General features: G+C 43.1%; 1 protein-coding gene across 3 annotated transcripts; it reads left to right on the forward strand.

The window, feature by feature from the left end:
* Positions 1–744: 744 nt before the first annotated feature.
* On the forward strand, positions 745–10,375 carry LOC110508969 (angiomotin-like 2a). Of its 3 annotated transcripts, none has more exons than XM_036966622.1 (10): positions 745–1,074; positions 1,800–2,574; positions 3,063–3,177; positions 5,669–5,813; positions 6,049–6,138; positions 7,089–7,560; positions 7,719–7,820; positions 7,973–8,130; positions 8,499–8,630; positions 8,988–10,375. In XM_036966622.1, the coding sequence occupies exons 2-10, from the start codon at positions 1,820–1,822 to the stop codon at positions 9,074–9,076; spliced, it is 2,058 nt and encodes a 685-aa protein (XP_036822517.1). In that variant the 5' UTR covers positions 745–1,074; positions 1,800–1,819; the 3' UTR covers positions 9,077–10,375. The 3 variants fall into 3 exon arrangements, with proteins under 3 accessions (XP_036822517.1, XP_021445576.2, XP_021445575.2); XM_021589901.2 differs by having other exon boundaries at positions 746–1,074; positions 1,756–2,574; positions 8,553–8,630; XM_021589900.2 differs by having other exon boundaries at positions 748–1,074; positions 1,756–2,574.
* The last annotated feature ends 15,116 nt before the right edge of the window (positions 10,376–25,491 follow it).

Raw genomic sequence — 25,491 nt, forward strand, 5'->3', positions numbered from 1 at the left:
TACCACACTGCATCATGTATTGCATTAGGCACAAATCCTTTTAATGTCCTGGTCACGGGGAAGACTGAAGCCACAGATTGCAATGGACAGCTGCCTACAGTATATACACCTCTCCTCACCCCACTCTGTCTCCTAACTGCTCCCCAGGTGCCGATGACGTGGTCGCAGGCAACCCCCCCTCTGATTCAGAGGGGGGGTTTAATGCTGAGGACATATTTCAGTTGAATGCATTCAGTTGTGCAACTGGCTATCCACTTTCCCTTCCCTTCCTGTCCTGCTGAGATGCTCATCTCACACACAAGTCAATGGCTACACTCGTCACTAGATAAATATAGATTAGTTGTGTAGAGTCCTGAATCTATAGACTTTTTCATTAGCTGAAACCTATAGCGCCATATTGACTGAATGGTTATATGCACAGTTGGTTATATGCACAGTTGGTTACATGCTCAGTTGGTTACATGCACAGTTGCCCTTGAATGAAATGTGTCAAAACAAATATATAGATGTATATTACTACACACTAAATATCTGCAACGGTATAATATCAGACAGACAATGAGAGATGTTTGGAAACTAGGAATATTTACTTAAGTCTTAGACATTGTCAGCATGTTTTCATCTTTATGACATGTTTAGGCCTATGTAACTCCTGCCTGCTTATTTCACTATAATGAATCGCTGAGTTTTGTTTATGATCAGGAACAAATGCATAAGCATTGATGTTCCAACTCCATAACACGCCATCCTCATGGTTGTGAGTAGAACTGCAGTTATTCAGTTCGTCCTCCACCTCCCCCATTGGAACCGTGTGGTTTACGCTTTTGATCCCCGAGGGACCTCGCGCGCTCTACATTCCAGGCATTCCGACTTCAGTCTCTGCTCAGTTACTTATTATCTCTCTGTGCTCGACAACCATGTCAGTGTGGAGCAAGTTCCGAAAAGAGTAGACCACAAAACTCCTTCTGGAAGGACGAGAACGATTTAAACGAAACATTGTGGATTACTTTGGCTTAATTTATTTTTTATTTTTAAGTTATTAAAAACGTTTCGCTGGAATACGAGTGTGAACTGGTAAGAATTGTTACGTGTGTGTGTATGGGAAATGTGCGCTTTCGGCTATTTTGTAACATTCAAGCCTTGAATTAGCCATTGTGCGTAAACACAAGTTCACAGAAGTTATATTATAGTTAATCATTTCTGTGTACGCTACACCATGAGCACTTGTTGGTTCCTATTCCTAAAACTGTTTCTATGTTTCTAGAGCTATTTGCTTGGCTCCTCTGTTAGAATGGAATTTCAAATGCAAGTTTTCCCTTCGTCGCAAAGTTACTTCTATGAAACTTTTCATGAACAACAAACATTTTATCCATAATGTTGTGGATTTAACAAATGTGTCAATTAATACTGTATGCGCTTCACTATTTCAATTTTAAAAACAATTATTACTACAAGGCAATGCATGGAATGACATCACTCAAAAGTAGTGAATATATTGTTGATTTTTACTTGACTTCCTGTAGGCCTTGAGGAATGTATGGGCTTAAAAAAAAGAATATTAGTTGTTTTTTGCAGTCTACATTATTCTACAGTAATGTTTTGGATGACCACACAACATTTGCGTTATCATGCAAATTATTGACTGGCCTCCTGTTAATGTTGTATATGATCAAGTATCCAGTTTTAGGTGTAGGCCTACTTGCCAGTTCTTATTACCAGTATTCTTATTGATTTTCATTGTTTTTCATATTCCAGTTTCATGGTCATCCATAAACACCTCGTCTACCCCTGATCACCAGCTTCGAACAACGGAACCAACATGGCGTCTACAGAAGAGCCGTCTGGCACGGTCCTGCACCGCCTCATCCAGGAACAACTACGCTATGGCAACCCCACAGATGCCCGCACCCTCCTGGCCATCCAGCAGCAGGCACTGCGCGGAGGCAGTGGAGGGTCCCCTGGCGGAGGACCAGGGAGCGGAGCAGAAGAGGGCCCCAGTAGAAGCCCCCGCTCCTCCCTGGAGAGCCTCACCCAGGAGGACTCCTCATTCCTCCAGTTGTCCACCCGTCAGGAGCCCCAGGGCCAGGAGCACCATGGAGACTACCAGCACTCGGAGAGCAGCTACCAGCTCTACCAGCTCCACGGAGAGGAGCTGCCCACCTACGAGCAGGCCAAGGCCCACTCCCAATACCTGGCTCAGCATTGGGCACCCGCCCCGGCCCCCCACAAGCAGCTCCGCGAGGGGACCCTCCTGCGTGATGCGGACTACCGTGCAGCGGAGGAGCTGATTGAGTTAAAGCGAGGGCACGTGAGGTCACTCAGCGAGCGTCTCCTGCAGCTGTCTCTGGAGAGAAATTGTGCCATGGCGAAGTCGGAGGCGGCGAAGAGCTCCTCACAGAGCTACCCAGAGCTGGGTTACTACGCCCCCCCACAAGGCCTCCAGGACCAACACATCCCACACCCAGAATACTCATCGGTTACCATTATGTCCCAAGGTTATATGCCCATCCACGCTCAAGAGCCCCAGTGTGTGTACAGGGACATGCCCCCGTCACTCCAGATCCAGCAGCACAGGTACTAAGGCATTTCAGCAGTTGTGTGTGTGTGTGTTGGACATATAGAAAGATCATGCAAAGGTGTACCCACCATTTGATTGTCATTGCCCTGAATCAACAGCCATCACACATTTCATAGTGTGTTAATTTCTGTGGGCAAAGCCGTACGCATAATGGACTTCAAGCCGTGTGTCATTGGCTATATGTCATCGGTGCCTTGCATTCCAAACCTCCTTGCATGCGTTGTGAGTCATTACATGCGCAGGTTGGAATTCCAATTGCCTTTCTGAAAACACTTTGGAAGCCAACCTACCTAGGGTGGAGTTGATGTGTTCATTCTAATATAGGGTGCTTGTAATACCTAGGATGCCTAACAAATGTAGGTTGCTCACGTAACCACGGTTCTATGAGCTAAGGGGCTATGTTAGTCACACTCATCGAAAGACTGTTGTAGTTGTAAATCTTTGGATATCTAGTGAACTCAACAACACACGTCCCTCCTCACAGGTATGCGGGCCCAGGCAGATTTGAGCCAAGGCAGATGGACCTGCTGGTGCTGGAGAACGAGAGGCTGAGACAGGAGCTGGAGGGCCACCGAGAGAAGGCCTGCCGCATCCACAAGGTGAGAACCGTTCTCCTTTTTTGTCCATCTCGAAGATGGCGACATGACATTGGAATGGTTTGTGCCGTTGTATGCGTGAAGGACTGATGTTAATTTTGGAGGACCTATTCACGAGATACAGGACAGGTGCATATCAGACTTTTTTTTAATGTTTTCCTCAGTCATCAATGCATGATGAACTTTGAGTTACACAAAACACTTAACTTCTCAAGTTGGCATGCCCATACTGAATAACAAAGTACTGAAGTCCACAACATGTGCCACTTAATGAAGGGAATGGAGGAAACACAAGCCAAGTAGCACTGTGCAGCGACCCCAGGAGATCATTACAACAGCTGCTACCATTGGCTGTACATAGAGACCCCATAGAGCCCAGAGGCTGTTACTGTATCCACACTCCCTGCATTGTTCTGCAGATGGGGGTCGTGCGTATGTGCTTGTGTGCCCTTTAGTTCCAGAGGCCATAGATTTTCGGTCCTATCCAGGGAATGTCAGACAGCAGTCGATGGGTTTGTGACCCCTGGCACAGCTGACATGCTCAGAGTGCCGAGACAGAGACATTCTGCTTGCCATGGCAGGTGGCAGGTCTGTGTGTGTCAACTGAAAGGACTCTATTGTACTTTGATCCCACTGCATTTTCACTTTTCATCAATCATCCTTTTTTTAATCCTCTTTTACTTTCATCCTCTTTCACCCCCATTTGTTTTTGTCACTTTTCGCGTCTCTTTTCGACCCTTTTTATTGACCAGCTCATAAAATGTTCCTGACCAAACTGTTTACTCCTCTTGACAACCCCATGTCAATATGTTATTGTCTACTATTATGAATCAAGATGGTGGCAACAACACTGGCTGATAAGACTTCACCCATTTGTCTTGGTAGATAGAGCTAGATTGAGGACTCATCTTTAAAATGGTGGAAGGCCTCGATGGCAATGTCCATGCTAAAACGGGTTATATCCATCTTTCTATCTCTATGGTGAATGCATAAACTGCTGCTGGTCTCCTTTTGGAGTTACGTCACCCCGCCCCTCCTCAGCCTTAAAGAATGATAATTAGCAGGGTTGGAAAGTTTCCCCGGGCTGTCGGGCCACAGGCCTGAGTAGACATGCCCGAGTGGCTGCTGTAATGGTGGGCGTCTCTACTTTTCCACTTCTTTGCCTGTTTCTGTTTCCACAGGCACAGGCATGCACACCTTTCCCACACTGGCAACCTGCCCAGACCTCCATCTCTCTCTCTGTGTGAGTGAACTAGCCACACCTGGAAGGCCAGCGTGATTGTTAGCTCCCAGGAATGCAGATATTAATCAGCCACACACACACAGGGAGTGGTGTTTGCTCAAATTCCTCTGGATTATACTCGTATAGTGCTTGTACTGTGTATACACACAGTATGTAGGCTATGTGCCCATATGTACAGAACGTGCTCCCAGGGATATTTATGTATATATGCCCATATGTATATACAGTTGAAGTTGGAAGTTTACATACACTTAGGTTGGAGTCATTAAAACTCGTTTTTCAATAACTGGAGGTGTACCTGTGGATGTATTTCAAGGCCTACCTTCAAACTCAGTGCATCTTTGCTTGACATGAAAATCAAAAGAAGTCAGCCAAGACCCAAGAAAAACAATTGTAGACCTCCATAAGTCTGGTTCATCCTTGGGAGCAATTTACAAACGCCTGAAGGTACCACGTTCATCTGTACAAACAATGGTACGCAAGTATAAACACCATGGGACCACGCAGCCGTCATACCGCTCAGGAAGGAGACGCGTTCTGTCTCCTAGAGACGAACGTACGTTGATGTGAAAAGTGCAAATCAATCCCAGAACAACAGCAAATTACCTTGTGAAGATGCTGGAGGAAACGGGTACAAAAGTATCTATATCCACAGTAAAACGAGTCCTATATCGAGTGGCCATCACAAAGCCCTGACCTCAATCCTATATATAATTTGTGGGCAGAACTGAAAAAGTGTGTGTGAGCAAGGAGGCCTATAAACCTGACTCAGTTACACCAGCTCTGTCAGGAGGAATAGGCCAAAATTCACCCAACTTATTGTGGGAGCTTGTGGGAGGCTACCTGAAATGTTTGACCCAGGTTAAACAATTTAAAGGCAATGCTACCAAATACTAATTGAGTGTATGTAAACTTCTGACCCACTGGGAATGTGTTGAAAAAATTAAAGTTGAAATAAATCCTTCTCTCTACTATTATTCAAACATTTCACATTCTTAAAATAATGTGGTGATCCTAACTGACACAAGACAGGGAACTTTTACTAGGATTAAATGTCAGGAATTGTGAAACTTGAGTTTAAATGTATTTGGCCAAGGTGTATGTTAACTTCTGACTTAAACTTATTTCTACGCCTGAACCAACACCCCCACCCCCTGCGTCTCCAACGCATATAAAGATATTAAACCAACAAACAAGATGGCTGACCAAAAATGTCCTCCTTTCCCCTCTTCCTTCTATCTGTCCATTCAGTTGGAGCAGGAGGTCCAGAGGGTATCCAAGGCCCATGAGACTCTGCTGCAGGGCAGCTGTAAGAGGGAGAGCCTGGAGCAGACCTTGAGGAGAAAACTGGTGGACGAGATCAGGAGGCTGCAGGAATTCAACAGAGACCTCCGAGGTAAGGACTACAAATAACACAAGCTCTCTGGTTTGTTAGACATTGACTGGCCAGGCTTGTTTGTATTTCGTTCATGCCCCAAAACTGGTCCAAAACCATTTTGGGGGATTATAATGGTTTATATTAGAGTGGGACTGGTGGCATGGAAATATTTTCGCAAATCTGTTTTAGTGTAAGTGTATAGCAGTTTAGAAATGCTTCCAGTTTTCCTAAACTTTAAATATTTGCGTTACAGAAAGCCTGGAGAATGCGAGAACACACGCCGCCAAAGAAGTGGAAGCTGCCGACCACAACCAGCACATCATGACCAAACTGCTCGAGCAAAGTAAGTGTGTCATCCATTCCATCTCTGTCACAGGATTGGAGCATAGCACGGCACCTTGTAACCAAGCTACATCCTCTATGCAGGAATTTTAGTTGTATAACCTCCGCTTATCTGGTGAGAACGCCTCAACAGTAAACACATGTAGCCTAGCGGTTAGAGCATTGGGCCAGTAACTGAAAGGTCGCTAGTTTGAATCCCAGAGCAGATGAGTGAATTGGTCCATGTACCTTTGAACAAGGCACTTAACCCTAATTGCTCTATCATCGCTGCTGATAATGGCTGACCCTAACCTTCACTCCCCTCTCCGAGGGTGTCTCGGGAGTTTAGATATGCAAAAAACAGGACAAATAGAAGCACCCACCAAATTATTATAATGTATTATCGGAAAAGGAATTATTAATGACAAAATACAGTTGACCTAACATCAGGTTCCTAGGGTTGTTGATTTACGTTGTCATTTTAAGCAGTGGGCTTTCCCCAAGGCTAGATGGGGTTGGAGGTGTACGGCCTTGGTTGGAGGAATGTTTCTTGTTAAGTGGGTCAAAGGGATAGGGGCTGCCCGCATCACTTCCTCTTCCTTTCCCCTTGACATTCCACGAGTGCTTGGGCAAATGAGGACCATCTGCCATGATGGGTGAATGCTGGGACGTATTAGCAGGGTTAAAGCGATGGTGGTGTGATGGCTTAAGACAGTCCAAGCTCTCATTTTCAACTTCGAAATAGCTCCATGTGGCCTTAGACTAAGACTGGTTTTCAGGTCTCGTGTTCAGCCCAGTACACAACACTAGCTTTTCATTGACGTATCTTCCAAATGTATCCTATGTGTGAATGTTGTACAGTTTGTAGCTTTTTGGCTATACCATATATAACCTTCTCTTCTCCTCTTTCTTCTCCTTCTCTTCTCTCCTCTTTGCTTCTTCTCCCCTCTTCTCATTCTTTCCTCCTATCAGACGAGGAGCAGCAGTTTGAGCGTGAGCGTGTAGAGCGAGAACTCCAGCGGCTCCGCAACTCCGCCGAGGAGCAGTGCCTGAGGGCTGAGCAGCTGGAGGAGGCCCTGGAGGCCCAGCGGTGCAGGGGACGGCAGCTGGAGGAGGAGCTGCGCCTCAAGCGGGCCTACGTGGAGAAGGTGGAGCGGCTGCAGAGCGCCCTGGCTCAGCTGCAGACCACCTGCGAGAAGCGTGAGGGCCTGGAGATGAGGTTGAGGACACGCCTGGAGCAAGAGCTGAAGAGCCTGAGGGCGCAGCAGAGGCAGTCTCACCCGCCGGGCGTGACGGTGGGCCCCCTGCACGAGCGTCTGAGGGAGAGAGAGGAGTGTATCTTAGCCCTGGAGGCAGACATGGTGCGCTGGGAGCAGAAATACTTGGAGGAGAGTACCATGAGGCAGTTCGCCATGGACGTGGCCGCCAGCGCCGCTGCTCAGAGGTGAGGGTCAGAGGTTAAGGGATTGATCCCTCAAAGGTTGTATTCTGTATGCACATACAGGAGAAAACATTTTCAAAACATGTAGGCTAAATGCGTTTTTATACTTTACATTTTTACCTGCATCCATTTCCTAAAATAATGTATTTCCTCTGTTCCAGAGACACAACCATCATCAACCATTCCCCCTGCCACTCTTCCAACAACAGCTTCAATGAGGTCCTGCCTGTATCTGACTACAGAAACCAGGAGATGGAAAACCGGTATAAATATTACTTTTTTTTCTTTAAATCTATATTATTCAGAATGTATAGTATTATTGCTGTTATGATACTTTGTATAATAAGTTTAATGTACTTTGTTGCATCAGATGGCGACGATTGGAGATCTGACTCAATATTTCTCCTGTCAATAGGATCTGTGCTCTCTACACCCAAATTCTGGAGAAGGATGCTGTCCTCAATATCCTACACCAGCATTTGCACCAGGAACAGATCAAGAAGGATGGGTCTTGTTTGCCTGCCGCCACGTACACTCCTGTCAGCACGGCCAAGTGCACCAGCATAAACAAAAGTAAGGATGAGGGTCAGAGATGAGAGAACCTCATAACACCTTTTTTTTAATCTATTACTTGTGCTTCTACACCTGCATTGCTTGCTATTTGGGGTTTTAGGCTGGGTTTCTGTACAGCACTTTGTGACATCTGCTGATGTAAAAAAGGCTTTTTATAAATACATTTGATTGATATTACTCAAGGGGTCTCTCAGGGCTCTGTTCAGGGGCCACTGTTGTTCTCAACATACATGCAACATAATCAAATATTAAGTAAGGAGTTATTGTAAAATATAATTATAATAGTAATGAGCATTGAAGTGGATTGAGGTTAGAATGACAGCACCTGTTGCGTGCCAGTGGCTGATCCCTTTCATGTACTGTTGTAGGTAAGAGTTTGTCAGACGACCAGACTCTCTCTCTCCTCCGGTGCTCCTCCCCAGCTCACCCCAGCCAGAGCTGTGGATCAGAGGATGGCGCTAAGGCCAAGGAGCCAGCCACTGGTTCTAACCTCAGCATTGGTGAGTAGTCTCTCTCTCTCTCTCTCTCACTCACACACAGTCGCCCAAACACCCAAACCGTTCTCTGTAACTGCATCACATGCTGTGCCCTGGCAGTCATTGATTTACCAACCATACTCCCATAGAAAAATCCAATCGGCGATGGCTCTGTAGGTTAGAGGTCATTTGTGGGCTGCCGGAATGTGCTATGTTGTCGCACTTAGACACGAGGATTGACTACACGTGTTTACCCGACTGGATCATCCCAATTTGGAAACGTCAGCATGTTTCTTTGGTTTCAGATAATGTACTGTAACTGTGGCTTATTTTTCCACTGTTTCCACTCCTCTAACACGTTTGCCCTCTTCTATTTTAAAGACAACGCTGCTGTGCAACAACATCGTGCCTCATCCTTGGACACATTAAGAGGCCTGGATGGCTTGGAGGCAGTGGAAATCTTCATTTGAGGATGACTTTTGATCCTTGACAAGAGATTCACTCGAGGGTAGTGAACTCTCGGGAAGCTGTGCAGAGCAACTGACTACGCCAATGGTCAGAGTTTCTCTGAAAAATGGACGGAAGACAAGAATGTTGAAGAATGAGAGGCGTATGTGTGGAATAAGGGTGTGGGCTTTCACATTTAGAGGGGAGCGGTGCTCTTCCTCGATCTCTTTCTCTCTTAGCCAGGTGGCTGCAGGCTAGCTGTCTTGGTATATGAGACTGTGAAACTTTCGAGGTACTTGGGACAGTATTTCAGTTTTGTAACGGGAAACATCCCACTGTACTGTCAGTGTATGCCAAAGTATTTATATTTTCTGTGTACAACGAGTTCAGGAACTTATTCCCAAATATGAACTGAAAGCTTCACGCTTTTCCAAATAACCTTGTCTGTAGAATTTATCTTTGGACTTTTGACTGGCATTCCCTCCCCGTGCAAAAATGTGCCCACAATCTGGCCACATTCCTGTGCCATGGAATTCTTCAGAGTTAGGAGAACAACTCTCCCATCTCTATAATTGAATAAAAATGCCAAAATCTTAATGTTCATATTTTCCTTGGCCATATTCCCTAAGCCCAGTAGCTGTCTCTACCACAGGAGGTTGGTGGCACCTTAATTGGGGACTGTCATGGTAATGACTGGAGTGGAATGGGGAAAAAAATACATAAATGACTGGTTTCCATGTGTTTGATGCCATTCCGTTTGCTCCGTTCCAGACATTATTATGAGCCGTCCTCCCCTCAGCAGCCTCCACTAGTCTCTACAGATTTATAAATAGTTGTGATACAGTATGCAATGTATAGTCTGGTTTTTCTATTCCGACTTCTAAACATGAGGCCGGCGAGATCATTCTCAGCCTCGGGAGGGTGAAGAGTTTGTTTTGTTGCTTTTCACCGATAGTTTTTGTGTATTATTCTTCATGTGTATTTTCTGATGTGGTGAATCCGCTGGTCAGATTCACCACATTGATTAAGCTGCAAACTACACCATTTGGTTTTCGTTTACTGTGAGCCTTTTTCTGAACTAACAGGTTAATATATTTTATACAGACGTTTCTCTAATTATTTTAGATATGTTGTGCTATGAACAGAATGCCAAAGATTATTTTTTTTGTAATTTATGTGCAGACAATCATGGTTATGTCCAGCTGTCCAACAGATAAAGCGTTGACCTCAAGCAGACATTTCTGTTATCTCCTAACAATATGAAGGTTGTGAATTTGAATTCAAACATTTCATGAAGCAATAAAATATTATAATATATAGCACCTGTTTTACTTTGACATGTTTTATTCCTGAAAAAAACAACGATTTTGGTGAGTATGAATTTGAAAATTTGTTCTGTTGGCGGTTTTATTTTCTTTACACTTTATTTCCCTCACTTTACCTCATCTTCTCTTGACACATTCATTCCTTCCAGAGAGTGAGAGAAACCAAGAAAGAGAGAAATAATGAGGGCTCTCGTTAGTTAATGAAGGAAAACTAGGAAAAACTCTAGAAAGGCCAAAACCTAGGAAGAAACCTAGAGAGGAACCAGGCTATGAGGGGTGGCCAGTCCTCTTCTGGCTGTGCCAGGTGCAGATTATAACAGAACATGGCCAAGATGTTCAAATGTTCATAAATGACCTGCATGGTCAAATAATAATAATCACAGTAGTTGTCGAGGGTGCAGCAAGTCAGCACCTCAGGAGTAAATGTCAGTTGGCTTTTCATAGCCGATCATTAGGAGTATCTCTACCACTCCTGCTGTCTCTAGAGAGTTGAAGTCAGGAGACACTGGCCCCATCCGATGATACCCCCAGACAGGGCCAAACAGGAAGGATATAACCCCATCCACTTTGCCAAAGCACAGCCCCCACACCACTAGAGGGATAACTTCAACCACCAACTTACCATCCTGAGACGAGGCCGAGTATAGCCCACAAAGATCTCCGCCACGGCACAACCCAAGGGGGGGCGCCAACCCAGACAGGAAGATCACGTCAGTGACTCAACCCACTCAAGTGACGCACTCCTCCTAGGAAAGGCATGAAATGGCACTAGTAAGCCAGTGACTCAGCCCCTGTAATAGGGTTAGAGGCAGAGAATCCCAGTGGAGAGAGGAACCGGCCAGGCAGAGACAGCAAGGGCGGTTCGTTGCTCCAGAGCCTTTCCGTTCACCTTCACACTCCTGGGCCAGACTACACTCAATCATAGGACCTACTGAAGAGATGAGTCTTCAGTAAAGACTTAAAGGTTGAGACTGAGTCTGCGTCTCTCACATGGATAGGCAGACCATTCCATAAAAATGGAGCTCTATAGGAGAAAGCCCTGCCTCCAGCTGTTTGTTTAGAAATTCTAGGGACAATTAGGAGGCCTGCGTCTTGTGACCGTAGCGTACGTGTAGGTATGTACGGCAGGACCAAATCAGAAAGATAGGTAGGAGCCATGTAATGCTTTGTAGGTTAGCAGCAAAACCTTAATCAGCCCTTGCCTTAACAGGAAGCCAGTGTAGGGAGGCTAGCACTGGAGTAATATGATCACATTTTTTGGTTCTAGTCAGGATTCTAGCAGCCATATTTAGCATTAATTGAAGTTTATTTAGTGCTTTATCCGGGTAGCCGGAAAGTAGAGCATTGCAGTAGTCTAACCTAGAAATAACAAAGCATGGATTCATTTTTCATTTTTGGACAGAAAGTTTCTGATTTTTGCAATGTTACGTAGATGGAAAAAAGCTGTCCTTGAAACAGTCTTGATATGTTCGTCAAAAGAGAGATCATGGTCCAGAGTAACGCAGAGGTCCTTAACAGTTTTATTTGAGACGACTGTACAACCATCAAGATTAATTGTCAGATTCAACAGAAGATCTCTTTGTTTCTTGGGACCTAGAACAAGCATCTCTGTTTTGTCCGAGTTTAAAAGTAGAACGTTTGCAGCCATCCACTTATGTCTGAAACACAGGCTTCTAGCGAGGGCAATTTTGGGGCTTCACCATGTTTCATTGAAATGTGCAGCTGTGTGTCATCCGCATAGCAGTGAAAGTTAACATTATGTTTTTGAATGACATCCCCAAGAGGTAAAATATATAGTGAAAACAATAGTGGTCCTAAAACGGAACCTTGAGGAACACCGAAATGTACAGTTGATTTGTCAGAGGACAAACCATTCACAGAGACAAACTGATATCTTTTCGACAGATAAGATCTAAACCAGGCCAGAACTTGTCCGTGTAGACCAATTTGGGTTTCCAATCTCTCCAAAAGAATGTGGTTATTGATGGTATCAAAAGCAGCACTAAGGTCTAGGAGCACGAGGACAGATGCGGAGCCTCGGTCTGACGCCATTAAAAGGTAATTTACCACTTTCACAAGTGCAGTCTCAGTGTTATGATGGGGTCTAAAACCAGACTGAAGCATTTTGTATACATTGTTTGTCTTCAGGAAGGCAGTGAGTTGCTGCGCAACAGCTTTTCTAATTTTTTTGAGAGGAATGGAAGATTCAATATAGGCCGATAGTTTTTGATATTTTCTGGGTCAAGGTTTGGCTTTTTCAAGAGATGCTTTATTACTGCCACTTTTAGTGAGTTTGGTACACATCCGGTGGATAGAGAGTTGTTTTTTATGTTCAACATTCCACGCACAACAAAATAGACTACACGTGTAGTAACTTTGAGTGCTTTACCACCCCTGTGTGTGCCTATACAGTATGTGCAGTACAGTTTTGAGTCGGGTCTGTTTACATAGTCCCATAGGTTGGCGCACAATTGGCCCAGCATCGTCCAGATTAGGGGAGAGTTTACCCGGTAGGTCGTCATTGTAAATAAGAATTTGTTCTTAACCGACTTGCCTAGTTAAATAAAGGTTAAATAAAATAAGGATATGAGCCTTCTGTCATTTGATAGGGGGTTACATCATTTTCCAATCGTTTTGTTCAGAACAGAACCAATATTTTTTGTTTGTTCTGTTCCATCAAGCAAAATAAAGTTCTGAACCGGTTTGAACAAAAAAAAATATGGAATATCGTATATATCGTTCCTTTCTGTTCCTTTTTAAACCTCTGAAAGCTCAACATTAAATTACTTTACCATTCAGTGCAAATAGAGCAGCTTGCTATAGAGCGGGCAACCTATAGGCCTAGTTGTTTACATGCATTAGACATAAGTGTAGGGCGCGAGATGCGACTGAAATTTTGCAGGTGGGGAGGAGAGAGGGTGGAGGAGGCTTGACTCGACATACATTATCTGTATTTATTATATTTAAAAAATAATGGTTCTGTTCCAGAACAAGATAGATCCCTTTTGTTCCCAGTTCTGATTCTGTTCCTCGAAAAATGTAGTTGTTTTAGGTTCTGTTCCCTGAACCGGTTCCAACTTCCAACCCCTGGTTTGAAAGGGAAGAGTGCTCCGCATTGGCCTGTATTGGTTTTACTTGGGTCGTGTTCAAAATGGAGAAAACATTTTGAAATTGAGTGAAACGGGAAGATACTACCTGGATGTGTCAAATAACAACTCAGATTTTTCCCAAATATATTGCTACGGCTGTGCCCTACTGTACATGACCCAGCTGTCATAGCTAGTCTGTACACCACAATGAGGTTTCTGAGTACAGGACAATGACAGATAATGTGCTGGGGTACGGCAGAATGACAGGTTCACTCATGTGACTCAATGTGCCCTGTGTGTCTTTGTGTGTGTGTGTCATTTTCAGTGTCAGACAGACCTGGCTATAGTTTTGACTAACTCTAGTGAGCAAGGACGTTAAATGTTCAGATTGTATACTAGTATCAAGACTACACATATCAGTATATCAAGACATATCAGTATGTCAATATATGTCAGTATATCAACACCGGTGGCAGTTGGTGCTGTTTAAGATTAGTGAGGATTATACATGTTTTAATGAGCATGGATTTATTTCTGTTACAGCATATTGGAGCACAGTATTCCGGATAGTAGCTCATAAGGTCTTATTCGGGATAAGCTGTTTACATGCACTTTTCATATCCCGCTCCTGTATCCAAGAAATAAATTAATAAAACTGAACATTTACCTTGACTTGGAGAGTTCCAGTGTTGGATAGCCCTAGCCAGCTAGCTAACATAAATAACATTCCTCTCTGTTTGAGCTGAGTGTTTGAGTAGAGTAGGTTAAATTAGCTAGCTTCATTAGCTAGCTAAGTAAGTGGAGGGGAAAGTGGAAAAAAATACAACAAAATGCTCTCTCTGATTCTCCTTCATTTTTTAAGGAATTAATAAACTGATAAACTCTTGTCTTTTCTCTCTCTTTGTCAACTACTATCCACATTGTATGTACTGCAGTGCTAGCTAGATGTAGCTTATGCTTTCAGGACTAGATTCATTCTCTGATCCTTTGATTAGGTGGACAACATGTCTGTTCATGATGCAAGAGCTCTTGGAGGACGTCCTCCGAAAGACGTCATAATTACTGTGCAAGTCTATGGAAGGAGGTGAGAAACATGAGCCTCCAAGGTTTTGTATTGAAGTCAATGTCCTCAGAGGAGGACGGAAAATAGCTGTTCTCCGGCTACACCATGGTGCTACCCTACAGAGTGTTGTTGAGGTTACTGTAGACCTTCATTGCAAAACAGTGTGCTTTAATCAGGTATTTTGGTGACGTGAACCTATTTAGTCTAGTTTTATCTAAAAAGCATAACTTTTTTAATGTTTCACTTTTTATGAAATTCACTGAGTAGGATGGTCCTCCCCTTCCTCCACTAGGTCAACAGTGTAATGAGTGTGTGAATGTTGTATTGCTTGATAGCTGTGGCTATGAGTTATTGTTGACCTCCATGTACCCTGAGCTGTTCATACTTCTATGAGTTCCAGTTTCATCTGATTCATAGGGATGACTGAGGAACACACTCTCATCAGTTGTGCAACCGACCCACAGATAGAGAGCTGTCGACCGTAATTTCCTCTAAGTCAAGTCAGAAGCACTTCAAATCAAATCTAACTTTATTTGTTGCATGTGCCGAATACAACAAGTGTAGACCTTAACGTGAAATGCTTCCTTACAAGCCCTTAACCAACAGTACAGTTCAAGAAAGAGTTAAGCAAATAAACGAAAGAAAAAATAATAAAATGTAACACAATAAAATAACAATAACGAGGCTATATACAGGGGCTACCGGTACCGAGTCAATGTACAGGTTAGTCGAGGTAATTTGTCCATTTGTCCATGATGTTGATTTTCACACAGGCAATGTTACTGTCACAGATAGAACAATGAGCCAGATATTTCACCAGATGTATAAATGTGAAGCATCCGGTTGGTGTTTCCACTCACTGCCAAATATGGTGATGAGAGGAAGCCAAGTGGATCAGCAGTGAGAGAAGATGGAGCTAGATGAATTTTGGCTGACATTCTGCACATTTTCTCATCGATGAAACATTTGATCTCAGTACAGTTTTCTGTTTCTAAGACTTTACCCTTTGCCAAAGTTTTAAAAAATGGCTTTGTTTAGAAGGAGTGAATTGAGTTATTGCACTCGCACACTTCATAGAGTAGACGTTCCCTAACAGAAATATGCAAATACATGCTAGAATGTGCTAATTGGCTCTCACTAGCTTGTGCTTGGCTCTGCCCACTTCCTTGCTTGTTCTGCCAACTATGATTAATTTACTCCCATTGGAAACGGCAGGCTCTGGTCTATCTTGGGTTAGTTATAAAAAATCTTGGTTGATAGTTAGATAGAGGTTGGATGTTTACAGCACCTCAACAAGCATGGACTTGGCATATAAGCCCATGCAGGAAATTAGATGGCAAGATCAGTCTGATTAGATAAGAGCAGGAAAGCTTCTATGGGAACTGCTGGTATGCGAGCGGCTATCAATCTCATTTACGGACTGAGTGAGTTTTTCTTCCCCCTTGCACTGACAGTAGTTTGAGGAGCCGCCCACATTCCTTCTGTTTCACTGAGAGGCGGTTGGCATGTTTCAACAAAGCTTCTCTTTCCTGGATTTTTACATGATGAAGAAAGATCGTAATGTTGACGGGGTCAGGGGTGAAATTCCGCAACGGGGCTAGCATGTCAGGAGATGTCAGAGCAAATTTATTTTGACATTCTTCTTCTGTTGCTCAACCACTTGAAAGCTCTTCTTCGGCCTCAACCAATTGTCCTTAGAGGATCATATCGGTTGTGTTATACACGGAGATCATTTTTGTACACTTTTTGTTTTTGTTACATTTGTTTATTCTCTGAGCCCTTTACTGTTTTACAACACATTCCTAAGAGTTCAGAAGATTCTTTGTAGTTTGAGGGCTTAGAATACTGATGGGAAACACTAATATAAGAGCAGTGAATTGAAAGGGAAGAGCTTTGGAAGTCAAACCGAGCTGAGCCAAGCCAAGCTGTACCAGGCTTGGCCTGGTTACGCCTCCACCATACTATAGTTCCTGGAACCATGCTAAAAGGACAATGTGTAAAGAAGATAACTGAGCCAGCACAGTATGGTTTGGGTCGGCACTATGGTGTGAATCAGGCACTTGATATTAGATGTTTGTGAACAACTATAAATACCTGGGTGTCTGGCTAGACTGTAAACTCTCCTTCCAGACTCATATTAAACATCTCCAATCCAAAATGAAATCTAGAATCGGCTTCCTATTTCGCAACAAAGCCTCCTTCACTCACGCCGCCAAACATACCCTCGACTTCGGCGATGTCATTTACCAAATAGCTTCCAATACTCTACTCAGCAAACTGGATGCAGTCTATCACAGTGCCATCCGTTTTGTCACCAAAGCCCCTTACAACACCCACCACTGCGACCTGTATGCTCTAATCAGCTGGCCCTCGCTACATATTCGTTGCCAGACCCACTGGCTCCAGGTCATCTATAAGTCTATGGTAGGTAAAGCTCTACCTTATCTCAGCTCACTGGTCACGATAACAACACCCACCCGTAGCACGCACTCCAGCAGGTATATCTCACTGGTCGTCCCAAAGCCAACACCTCATTTGGCCGCCTTTCCTTCCAGTTCTCTGCTGCCAATGACTGGAATGAATTGCAAAAATCACTGAATCTGGAGACTTATATTTCCCTCACTAACTTTAAACATCAGCTATCTGAGCAGCTATACATAGCCCACCCAATCTACCTACCTCATCTCCATATTGTTTTTATTTACTTTTTTACATCAGTATTTGTACTTGCACATCATAATCTGCTCATCTATCACTCCAGTGTTAATTTGCTAAACTGTAATTACTTCGCTACTATGGCCTATTTATTGCCTACCTCATGCCATTTGCACACACTGTATATAGACTATCTTTTTTTTATTGTGTTATTGACTGTATGCTTGTTTATTCCATGTGTAACTCTGTGTTGTTGTTTGTTTTTTTTTACCTTTATTTTACTAGGCAAGTCAGTTAAGAACAAATTCTTATTTTAAATGACGGCCTAGGAACAGTGGGTTAACTGCCTGTTCAGGGGCAGAACGACAGATTTGAACCTTGTCAGCTCGGGGATTCGAACTTGCAACCTTTCGGTTACTAGTCCAACGCTCTAACCACTAGGCTACCACTAGGCTACCCTGCCGCCCCGTACTGCTTTGCTTTATCTTGGCCAGGTCGCAGTTGTAAATGAGAACTTGTTCTCAACTAGCCTACCTGGTTAAATAAAGGTGAAATAAAAACAAAAAACAAAATTAGAGTACAATCTTTACATTGAGCTAATGTGTGTGTTTCCCCAACTGGCGGCCCGCGGGTGGTTTTATTTGGACCCCCAAGTTTTTTGAGCAACATTTTTTTAACAAAAATAAAACCTTCTGTACATAGAAACTTGCTACAATGGTCCAATTTGATACATCTTTAATACTGTTAAACAGAATGTTTCAGTGTAATTTGCCTCGAAGCTAGCATAGAAGTAGTTTAGCTCATCTGGTAGGCTCGTGTCACTGGGCAGTTATTGGCTGTGCTTTCCTTTCTAGTCTGTAATGGTTTGCAAGCCATGCCACATCCGGCGAGCATCAGAGCTGGTGTTGTACGATTTGATCTTAGTCCTGTATTGACGCTTTGGCTGTTTGATGGTTCGTCGGAGGGCATAGCTGGATTTCTTATAAGCTTCCGGGTTAGAGTCCCGCTCATTGAAAGCGGCAGCTCTAGCCTTTAGCTCAGTGCAGATGTTGCCTGTAATCCATGGCTTTTGGTTGGGGAATGTATGTACGGTCACTGTGGGGATGATGTCATCAATGCACTTATTGATGAAGGCAATGGCTGATGTGGTGTACTCCTCAATGCCATTGGAGGAACCCCGAAACATATTCCAGTCTGTGCTAGCAAAACAGTCCTGTAGTTTAGCATCTGCTTCATCTGACCACTTTTTAATTGATCTAGTCACTGGTGCTTCCTGCTTTATTTTTTGCTTGTAAGCAGGTATCAGGAGGATAGAATTATGCTAAATGGAGGGCGAGGGGGAGCTTTGTATGCATCTCTGTCTGTGGAGTAAAGGTGGTCCAGAGTTTTTTTCCCTCTGGTTGCACATTTAACATGCTGATAGAAATTTGGTAAAACGGATTGAAGTTTCCCTGCATTAAAGTCCCCGGCTACTAGGAGCGCCGCCTCTGGGTGAGCGTTTTTTTGTTTGCTTATGGCGAAATACAGCTCATTCAAGGCTGTCTTAGTGCCACCCTCAGTCTGTGGTGGTATGTAAACAGCTATGAAAACTACAGATGAAACTCTCTAGGTAGATAGTGTGGTCTACAGTTTATCATGATAGACTCTACCTCAGGTGAGCAATAGCTTGAGATTTCGTCAGATATCGTGCGCCAGCTGTTATTTACAAAAATACATAGCCCTCCGCCCCTTGTCTTACCAGATGCCCCTTTTCTGTCCTGCCGAAACAGCGTATAACAAGCCAGCTGTATGTTGATAGTGTCATCGTTCAGCCACGACTCCGTGAAGCATAAGATATTACAGTTTTGAATGTCCCGTTGGTAGTTTAATCTACCGCGTAGGTCATCTATTTTATTCTCCAAAGATTGCACGTTTGCTAGCAGAATGGGTGGAAGTGGAGGTTTATTCAATCGCCTACAAATTTTCAGAAGGCAGTCCGCCCTTTGCGCCCTTTTTTCCACCTCCTCTTCACGCAAATCACAGGGATCTGGGCCTGTTCCCAAGAAAGCAGTATATTATTCATCAGACTCGTTAAAGGAAAAAAAGGATTCTGCCAGTCCGTGGTGAGTAATCGCAGTCCTGATGTCCAGAAGTTATTTTTGGTCATAAGAGACATTATTATACATTATTATTATACATTATGTACAAAATAAGTTTTAAAAAATAAGTTACAAACAACTAAACAAAATAAACGCAAATAAACAAAAAAAAAACACAATCGGTTGGGGACACGTAAAACGTCAGCCTTCTCTGGCGCCATTGTTACTCTACTGTATATAAGGGAGATGGAGTTGACAGGTTATAATTGTAACCACGGTGAATTCAATAATGTTTGTAAATCTATCAAAAGTAGAGAACTTTTCAGACCGTGAGTGGTCTTCCCTGAGGGGAATATTTTCCCTTAGAAAATTCCACTAAATGTCATTTTTTCCCCGTTAAATAATGAAACAACTATAAAAATGAAATTTCCCTGCCAGACAAGGATTGTCCCGACTTTCAAGGATCCCTGTATGACAAGAAGTGCTGTTAAAGTACAGTATAATCCTTGAAAGGGGAAAGCGATCCAAGAGAGAAAAAAGCATGCTTAATTGTTCATTTATTTATATTCCAAACATTAGCCAACACAAATAAATACGGAATTTTTCAGCTAACTGCCTTTGGCTCACTGCTCTGTGCTGGTTGGAATGCTGTGAAGTGCAACAGTATAACTTTAGACCGTCCCCTCGCCCATACCCGGGCGCGAACCAGGGACCCTCTGCACACATCAACAACAGTCACCCACGAAGCATCGTTACCCATCGCTCCACAAAAGCCACGGCCCTTGCAGAGCAAGGGGAACTACTACTTCAAGGTCTCAGAGCAAGTGACGTCACCGATTGAAATGCTATTTAGCGCACACCACCGCTAACTAAGCTAGCCGTTTCACATCCGTTACAGAAGCAATATCATTTCCAGTCATCTGTTTTATGTATGCACAAACCAGTCGGAATGTGTAATATTTTAGGTCTTCCAAACACAGATTGTGTCCAATAAAGTCCCCATGCAGCGCTCTGGTGGGGCTGAGCTAATAGAAGGTTGTTGTGGTACTTTCAGTGGTGAGATTGACTCACTTTCCCAAGGGCAGACATATCCAGCGTTGATTAATGGACATCTGGAACAACTTTCAGAGCCCAGGTCTGCTCCAGCAAATAGGGATTTCTAAAACACCCGAAGGAGAAATGGATTGACGTAGCCGCACGCCATTTGTCTTTCTTGTTGTCGAACCAAAACATATTTTGGACATTGGGTAATTAAGGTGTAATGTGTTATGGTGGCTTTAGAGCCGCAGGGAGGTAACACGCCCCACCTATTAGCCTACTAAAGCCAAAAGCTGTTAAATAGCGACTGCCCCTAAAACCCAACTAATCCATTTGAAAACGGCCTGTGTGGCATTGATATGAGTCCGAAACATTTATTCTAGTGTCAAAATTTACTACATAGTCTAAATAGGATAATTTTGGTATAAAGTTAGTCTAATCCAGTCTCATTCAAAACAGAGTTTAGAACCTGTGAGTGCGTCACAATGGGTAAATTAAGGTTGGGTTTGGATTACAATTATGTCAACAATTCATGCCCACGTTTGCCTATTAACACATAGTGGCACTGTGTTTTCTGGGAAAGGACTGGGCGAGTTTTCTTTGCATGGCCCAGTGCTCCAGGCGGGCGGAAACCTCTCCTTAAGAGGAACAATTGAATGATTGAAAATGAGCAAACCCGGCCCACCAAAGGCACTGGGTCACACAAAACAAACTCTTCTAGAGACAAGACAGGTGTGTTTAGTACTTGCCCTTGCACAGGAAATAACTACTGTAGTGAAAATGGGCTTTCCATAACCCTCATGAAACTACTCTAGCTACACCAGTATAGTTTTGTAATGTTCGGTAGGAAAACAGTAGTGTTTCCAGTAATAATCAGGTAGAGTTTTTACTAATTGATGTTGATAGTAAATAAGTAGTCACAACACTATAGCCAGATTACACAGCTTTTTCGCAACAGTAGAAGAAGACAAAACAGGAAGTAGTTGGTTGTTGTTAGCTAGCAACTGTTGACAATCCCAAATGTAATTATCTTCCATCTTTCCTAGTCCTTATACAAGCACCATCTATAAATTATGTTTTATGAATACCTTCATGTTGTTGATTAGCCGTTAATATAACTTTTTACCATGTCAAAAAGATTGCTAGTCAAATCAGTCTTGTGTTGAGCCTAGCTGTTTGCTAGCCCTATTGAAATGTAGCTATGTAGCCTCTGCTTTTGCTGTGCTAGCCAATAAGTATGTGTGTTTTTATGCAAATGTACAGTATGTTCATATTTGTATACTTCCCCATTCTACTTACCTCTTTTGTACAGGAGGCTGCTAAAGGGAGAATGGCTCATAATAATGGCCTGAACAGAGCAAATGGAAAGGCATCAAACACTTGGAAATCATGTGTTTGATGTATTTGGTACCATTCCACTGATTCCGCTGCAGTCATTACCACAAGCCCATCCTCCCCAATTAAGGCACCACCAACCTCCTGTGTGTTTTGACCTTTTGACAAGGAGGTCCTCGACATAAGACTGGAAGCCATTGTTGGTAAGATTAACATTGTTTATCAAATGTTTTTCTGTGTTAGCCGATGATTGATATGGCTTATAATTGGTTGTCTCTTGTGCTTGCCTTTATTTTCTTAAAAGTTATGTGGTGGAGATATGTGGCTGCAACTAAAAAGAGGATCTGAAGATAGTTAAGTCAAAGCTGAATGAAGGCAAGGCCTCAAAGGGATTAACAAAAAAAGTGTAAATATGTCATTTAATATGTGATTAATTTAAGAAAAACTGAATGTGCAATTACATTTGTATGAGACTATTATTTCTTGTTTGATGATATAACTACAGTTAGAAACTTGAGGAAATAACACGTGACTAGGCAAACAGTGGTAAATATGTCCGTTTTCAATAGTAATTTAAAAGGGTTTATGTAGGAAATGAAAGAGGATGTAAGAAGGGCTATATAAATAAATTTGATTTGATTTGAAGAGGATCAGGAGCAATTCAGTAGTTGTCAGTAGTGACAACACTACACACACACACACAAATGGCAGTAGTAATTCAATAAGGATTGATTAGGCAGTAATGTGTAAGCATTACGTAGTAATTCAATAGTGAACATGTAGGAATTGTCTAGGTATGTGTAGGTTTTAAGTAGTTAATACTCAAAAGCTCAGCAGTTACACAGTAGTCAATAATGGAGAATTCTGTAGTGATTTGAGTAGGAAATATGCAGTGTTCACCAGTAGTGAAACATCCTAATTTATCACTCATTACTACTGAAATTACTACAGAAATCACAACGAGTAGTAAAAGCAGTAGGTTTTGTGTAGATCTTCCACAGTAACATGTATTTACATGACTTGTTGAAATTAAGCTACTTTCAAGGCAAGGTGTTGTAGAACGAGTGTCTTATGAAACACATTCAGACACTGTCTCATGCCATCTTGCCATAACTGATTTGACAGAAATATCAGCTAGCTAGATAGCTGCAGCTGGCTATCCTATCACCAGCTAGCTAGCTGCTGTCCTCTTGGCTAAACACAAGGTCAACGCAGGCTTTGGCCTACACGTAGAACTGAATTAGCTGACCATCTTGACATGGCAAGTCAGTCAGGAGGGGAGAAGTCCTCAACTTCAAAACTTTGTTGTCTCCATGGCAAAGCTAGCTTAGCTTAACTCTTTATACTCGCTACGGCCCTTGTTTGTTGTGATTGAATGGCAAAGACACACCCAAGAAACACCCACATGAAACCACATCCCCAAGTTAACTCTTGTTTGCCTTCAGTCATGGCCCTAAAGAATGAGCCATCGTGTATTTTCCTTGGACTTATTTTTTCCACTACACACCCACAGTGTAAACACAAGCAAAGTGTTATTTTACTTTGGGCCAAAATTCTGGTGTTTACCACCCTTCCTTCACACACAAATACTGTTCTGGGACCCACCTCTCACTGACATAATTTCCCCTCTCCGCACAGTGAAACGTTGTCCAAACGTCCCTCAGTCAAGAGCGAATGAAGCTTAGCTTATGGCAAAGTATGTGTAATGTCTCTCAGCAGTATGGGGTATGCGGTCCAAAATCAATGACCACCAGTCTCTACGATTTAACCTTTTCAGGGAGCATAAACATGTTTTTAAAAAGGGTGAAATCTATACCTCTACATTGCGTGAATGGTCCTCCATAGTACATCACTGTTCGTGTCCTTGACATGCAGTTCTACTGAAAGTAAGTACTGCCACCTATTGGCTCTGACCAGCTTGGTTCATAATGTGTATTTTATAAAGCCCTTTTTTTTTGCATCAGCAGTTGTCACACAATGCTTTATAGATACCCAGCCTAAAACTCCAAAGAGAAAGCAATGCAGATGCAGAAGCACAGTGGCTAGAACGCCATATGTCATAAACATCATAAACTCTTTCTTGTATTTCAATACACATTTTATGTGCAGGTCTGGCTGTGGACCAGAATGACAACCCAAACTCTGAGGAGTTAGGCAGGGTTGCGTCCCAAATGGCAAATAGGGAATAGGGTGTCATTTGGGACGCAGGTCAGGTTATGTAAATTTCCGACAGTCAAGAAACAGCCATTTTGTCCTGAAACCCTTTAGTTTTCACATTGAAAACAAACCAACTAGTCTTTTGACACATTTCTTTCTTGATGGCACTGAATACATTTTTGGTAAACAATTGCAGCATAAAAGACAGCTGCAATGCACGTAAGTAAACGTTGAAGGAGTTGTGGTCCTGCTCTCTCGCCTAATGAGCCTCCCTCCATATTTTCTCCTAAGAGTGTTGTCCACATCCTGCTTTCTTATTCCCATCTTAGATAGAATATATTTTTGTCCTCTTTATTTTTTAAGTGTTCCTCCCATAGTTTTTTCATTGTGGGCGTTATTCACATACTTCAGTAGGTCACCTTTCTGGGTGAATCTTCTACCACAGACAGAGCACCCATGTCGTTTCTCCTCTGTGTGAGTCAGTAACCATGGCTGAAGTCCCCTTCTGATGGAAACTTTTACCAAAACGTCTGTTTAGGTCCGAAACTGTTTTAGTCAGGTTCTCCTTGTCCTTAAAACTTTTCCCACAGTCACCAAAGCTAAAGGGGATTCTCCCATGTGTGTCCGTATATGCGCGGTTAAAGTTCTCTTCTGGTGGAAACTTTTTCCACTGTCTCCACAGCTAAATGGTTTCTTGCCTGTGTGGATCCGTTTATGTGCTTTCAGGTTTTTGTTGCGATTGAAGCTTTTTCCACAATCACCACAGCCAAACAAGTTCTCCCCTGTGTGATTCATAATTTGCTTGGACAGATTTCCTTTGGGTTTGAAGGTCTTGCGACAAATGGGACAAGGGTACGATTTCCCAAGAGTAACGTGCCTCAGCAGGTCAACTTTCGGAGCAAACGTTTTGCCAAAGCCACAGCAGCGATAGATTCCCTCCCCTGTGTGAATCCTTGTGTGCATCTTCAGCTGGCCAATCCGAGATAAGCATTTGCCACAGTCAAGGCAGCTGTGAGTCTTTTTAGATGTGGTGCTGGTTCTGGAATGGTGTTTTTCCAATTATGGTTTTGATCCAATAGTGGGTTGGGATCCAATGATGGGCTGCTGTCAAGTCCTACTAGGTCCTTGCTTACAGCTTTGCTCTGGCTGAAGACATTGTTTAGGTTATCTGGAGGATCGCAGTGAATGTTGAGACTCTGTAGGTGGAATTCAAAAGGTTTGAGATCAACTGGTTTAGAGTCGCTCTCTTGGTTAAGGACTGAAGTGGGTCCCGCTCATATTTACGTTTCACTTGGGGAGAGCCAAATAATATTAACTCAATGATTTTAGCCTCCAGCCCTTGAACCTTGGACCTGCTCTTCCCCCTGAATGGTCTGGAGTTGCCTCTTTAATCTGTGTGGGCTCTGGGTCCTCCTGGTTCACACTCCTGCTCAAAGTGCTACTGCTGCCCAGGGGAAACAACCTTTTCAGAGACAGGGAGAGAGAGCTGCAGAGTTTCTGAAGGGAAGTAGAGAGGAACAGAGGTCTATCTAGTATGTTACATCTTTAGACATTCCCTGGCCAAATGCCATTGACATTCCCTGGCCTAATGCTTAGTGTCATGACTTGCCATTTCAAACTGCTGACGCAGACAATTTTGCACACAGATCAAAAACGATTTCCTAAACAGTTTATTGAGTGCTTCTTAACAGCTTCTAC

This window comes from Oncorhynchus mykiss, chromosome 28 (assembly GCF_013265735.2).
Source record: "Oncorhynchus mykiss isolate Arlee chromosome 28, USDA_OmykA_1.1, whole genome shotgun sequence".
NCBI lineage: Eukaryota > Metazoa > Chordata > Actinopteri > Salmoniformes > Salmonidae > Oncorhynchus > Oncorhynchus mykiss.

Bases quoted from the DNA above. Each gene is read 5' to 3' on its own strand.
- LOC110508969 (XM_036966622.1), top strand. From the start codon at position 1,820: ATGGCGTCTACAGAAGAGCCGTCTGGCACGGTCCTGCACCGCCTCATC. The intron at 3,178-5,668 runs GTGAGAACCGTT...CTGTCCATTCAG, and splicing joins AGGCCTGCCGCATCCACAAG to TTGGAGCAGGAGGTCCAGAG. The intron at 7,821-7,972 runs GTATAAATATTA...TCCTGTCAATAG, and splicing joins AACCAGGAGATGGAAAACCG to GATCTGTGCTCTCTACACCC.